General features: G+C 42.2%; 1 protein-coding gene across 2 annotated transcripts; it reads right to left on the bottom strand.

Annotated features, from left to right (window-relative positions):
• Window positions 1-240: 240 nt before the first annotated feature.
• chst2a (carbohydrate (N-acetylglucosamine-6-O) sulfotransferase 2a) lies at window positions 241-3,188 on the bottom strand. 2 transcript variants are annotated; one of them, XM_016291538.1, is made up of 2 exons: window positions 1,989-3,188; window positions 241-1,635 (listed from the first exon to the last, which is right to left on the bottom strand). In XM_016291538.1, the coding sequence occupies exons 1-2, from the start codon at window positions 2,640-2,642 to the stop codon at window positions 895-897; spliced, it is 1,395 nt and encodes a 464-aa protein (XP_016147024.1). In that variant the 5' UTR covers window positions 2,643-3,188; the 3' UTR covers window positions 241-894. The 2 variants fall into 2 exon arrangements, with proteins under 2 accessions (XP_016147024.1, XP_016147023.1); XM_016291537.1 differs by having other exon boundaries at window positions 242-1,823; window positions 2,177-3,188.
• Window positions 3,189-4,450: the final 1,262 nt, after the last annotated feature.

Below are 4,450 nucleotides of genomic sequence, written 5' to 3'. Positions count from 1 at the left end.
TACAAAAGAGATCTGGATGGATGGATGGATGGATAGATAGATACAGAAAGGGAACAAATAGTACCATCTGGAATAGTTCACCCAAAAAATTAGTTCTCTTTTATCATTTATTCACCCTCATGTCATTCTAACCCTAAATGACTGATTTTCTTCCGTGGAACACAAAAACAGATATTTTAAAGAATGTTTCAGCTGTTTTTGTCTATAAAGTGAAAGTAATTGTAATTCAAAACAACACTGAACACATTCTTAAAATACATCTTATGTTGCTCAGAAACACGTATATGCTTGGTTAAGCTATCCTTTTGATAAATGCCAGTTTTCATGTTAAATTCACCCACTTCATTGTGATACTGGGATAAAAGAAAACTAACATGACTTTCATCTTTAAAAACGGTTTAATATTTCATCCCTTAAATTAAGACACGACGGGGACACGGAAATGTACTGCATAACAAGAATGACCCGTTTATGGATATGTTAACCCAGAGAAAAAGTCGACAGGAACTAGAGCACGTCTCAGCTGATTTAAATTAGACACACAGGACAGTGAGACTATTGCTGTTTAGATAGACGTCCCTTTAGTTTATACAGTCCTGAAATCAGGGAATGCCAAATCTAAATGTTTCGATTAAATAAATGTCTTGGCGTAGCTTTAATGATCAATGACACATCATACACAAAGTTTTTTTTTCTTCTCTTATTTGGTCAAACATGTGGTGATGCAGACAATATTCTGGTCCCAACATACAATAAGTGGCTGTGCACAGTATGATGCAAACAGATACATTCCACTGAGCCATTAAGCATTGAACATAAATAACAGTTCGTACAGAATGAGTTTCAGGCTGTTATCAGCACAAATGCAAAACATCAAATGTCTTTGGCGGTGGTTCATATTTTGGGCACTGTCAATAATGGTCTGCTCAAATCCTTAGCCTCCCCGGCCGTGCGGACGCGCAGGTATCCCAGCAGAGACATGGCATGCTGACAGTACTCCTCCACCTGTCTGATCTGCTGGTAGTTCAACACAGTTCTCCAGGCGCTGGCCGCTTGCGTGGCGTTCCTGGAGGACACGATGAACGGTTTGGTGGAGGCGTTCGGTCCTGTCGTCATATTCATAGCAAAGATCTCAATGTCGTGATTGGCTGAAAGATTAACGAAGCGGTAAACATTCCGAACAGTTTTAATGGGGTTCTCCACCAGGTCCTCGTAGCGTACCGTCATGTATTTGCCTTTGAACCAGGTGGGAGGGTGAAGAGCGGTTTTCAGAGTTCTAGACATTTGTTCGCAGATCACCTCCATGGCTCCAATGGAGTGGTAATCTGACCCGTCTTTTTTGTTCATTTTGTGGTTGGGGTCCACGAATGGCACACGACGAAGCTTGGGGTCTCTGCTGCGTACGACTTGCAAATTCTCCCGTATGAGTCCGTGCCGGGATTTAATCCTGGAGTTGGCCACCGCCCTGGGGTCTCGCACCAAATGGATCACTTTCAGATTCAAAGAAGGGTCCTCCATTAGGGGGGCCAGAACGTTGACGTCCAAAATGCGAACTCCTTTGATCACGATAGTGTTGTACTTTAGACACTCCTCCTCCAGCATCTGAAGACTCTGTGGAGGGCACTTTCTACAAACCTTCTCGTCCACCATTCCCACCACATCCTTCCTGTAGGATGTACAGAAGGGGGAGGAGCAGATGACCTTGTTGATGGCGGCCCCAAACAGTCCGAGAGTAGTTATGTTCTTGCCCCCAGGACTGTTGTACAGCTGAAAAACGGAGAAGTCGCACCTGTAAAGAGAGCTCAGCATGTCCCTGGCCGCTCCTTGGAGGGACACGGCGTCCCCCGGGTACAGCTTCTGCCAAATTCCATCAGGGGGGCCAGAACGTTGACATCCAAAATGCGAACTCCCTTGATCACGACTGTGTTGTACTTTAAACACTCCTCCTCCAGCATCTGAAGACTCTGTGGAGGGCACTTTCTACAAACCTTTTCGTCCACCATTCCAACCACATCCTTCCTGTAGGACGTACAGAAGGGGTAGGAGCAGATGACCTTATTGATGGCGGCCCCAAACAGTCCGAGAGAGGTTATGTTCTTCCCCCCAGGACTGTTGTACAGCTGAAAAATTGAGAAATCGCACCTGTAAAGAGAGCTCAGCATGTCCCTGGCCGCTCCTTGGAGGGACACGGCGTCCCCCGGGTACAGCTTCTGCCAAATGTGCCACATGGGCTCATACAAGAAAAACACATCTGGGTTTTGGTTGAAGAGCTCCCCGAAAAAGGACGAGCCGGACCTCCAAGTGGTCAACACGTACACCAGCTGCCTTTTCTTGACCTGCGGGGCTTTGTAAAGGTAACGGATGTCTGATCTGCTTTGGAAGTTCACTCCCTGCATGGGCTGGTTGCACTGCTGTGGCTCTTTGGTCCATTTGTAATTAGCCAGGTTCAGCATGGTCAAAGCCACCAGCAGAAAATAGGCCAGAAGCATGATGATCTTCTTCCGCCGTAGCACTTTCATCACGATTCCAGGGTTGGCGATTATTTTGGTGTGGTTTCTCGTGCAAGACTTGTGTTTCCTTCCAAAGCCAGCATTCTTCTCCCATGGTGGTGTGAATTTTAGAGGGTAGAGTTTGTTTTTCATTTATGACACAGGAGAGCCAGTGATGTCCCAAATAGAGCTGCGATGTATCACATGCAGCGATGATGGCACAGAAGAAAGCGTGACATCTGCCCCAAGTCCATGCAATCGATTATCGATTAGGTGATGCGTGGGAGAGGAGGGGATGCCCGACGCTCCAAAACACGAGAAGAAATGAAAACAAACCGCACCGCAATGCGCAGGCTTTCATTCGGATTCCAGACAACGGATGCCGCTCATGTTATTTGACGGCAAACAAAGCTAAGTCAGGCACATCTCGTTTTGCTTACCGATGGAAAGCGGCGGGGGATTCATCCCGATAACATTTTACGTCCATGGCACGCGCTGGTGTAAAATGGCGATAAACGTGCGCGCGCGATCATTTGCGCTCAAAAGAAAGGAACAGCCGTCATCAGAAAGTTCCTTTTAAATACACTGAATCAAAAGAAAAGCTCTCTCCCGTCAGAGTGGTACCCAACCTTTGCTCCGTTGTCCGGGCGTGCGCTATAACTAATTGTACCGCACGAATTACACGGCAGCACAGGACCAAAAGTCCCACCTCCTCTAAGCGCTGATTGGTGGAGTGAAGAGCGTCTTGGCGTTCACTAATGATGCTATTGGTTCGTGTCGACGTCCGTCAAATCACACTGGTCTCACACACACACACACACAGACAGTGAAGCCTACATGGAAACATGATGCACTATATATCATGAAGTAAAGCATTTGGGGATTTCAATCACTTTATGTATGACCTGTATTATAACTGTAGATTATGGAGGATCAAACATGTCTTATTCTTTACATTTCTGTACATGTTTAGTGACTTTTCTGTGTAGATGCTATGTGTTTAAGGTTTTTTAAAGATCTGCCATGAATATAAAGCATGCATAGTTCTTCTAATATTTTTTGAGTTTGTCATTAAATTGTAAAAAATTTTAATATATGTACATGTATAATGCATTATACTATATATATATATATATATATATATATATATATATATATATATATATACACACAATTTATATATATATATATATATATACATACAATTATTATATAATATTAATATCAATCTGTGTATGGAATGCGACCTAATGTTTTTAATGAAAGTTTTTAGACTGTATTTATCACTAGGGTCCCTGGGCTGGTCTTGGTGGTGTTTCCTGCATTTCTAAAAGTTGAAAACCGAGTATTAAAACACAATATTTGGGATTAAAATCATTGGAAGCAAAATTTTGTTGCATAACTCAAGAACAATGACATAGTGATAGTTAATGCACGACAAAAACGCAACCACAATTCTTTGTAAAAAAAACAAAACAAAACAAAAAACCTACAATTCTTTGTAGTTAGCGCCACCTGCTGTTTGTTTCTCTCGTTGTTCCCTCCAGTTTTTGCATACTACATTCAAACTCCCACATATTATGGGATCTTTCAGATTTATAAAATCAGGTTGGTATAGCAAAGGTGCTGTTATTCCCTCTCTCACATGTTTTTGTGAAGGGAGATTAGGTTAATACCGCAGACAGGCCGTTGCAGCAGCGCATTAGGGGAGATACTGTGTGAAGCAAGTCATTGCTTCAACCCACTCAATTTACATTTCTGTACATGTTTAGTGACTTTTCTGTGTAGATGCTATGTGTTTAAGGTTTTTTAAAGATCTGCCATGAATATAAAGCATGCATAGTTCTTCTAATATTTTTTGAGTTTGTCATTAAATTGTAAAAAATTTTAATATATGTACATGTATAATGCATTATACTATATATATATATATATATATATATATATATATATATATATAT

This window comes from Sinocyclocheilus grahami, unplaced genomic scaffold (assembly GCF_001515645.1).
Source record: "Sinocyclocheilus grahami isolate Dianchi unplaced genomic scaffold, SAMN03320097.WGS_v1.1 scaffold273.1, whole genome shotgun sequence".
Lineage (NCBI taxonomy): Eukaryota > Metazoa > Chordata > Actinopteri > Cypriniformes > Cyprinidae > Sinocyclocheilus > Sinocyclocheilus grahami.
This window is presented reverse-complemented; position numbering and strand designations above follow the sequence as displayed.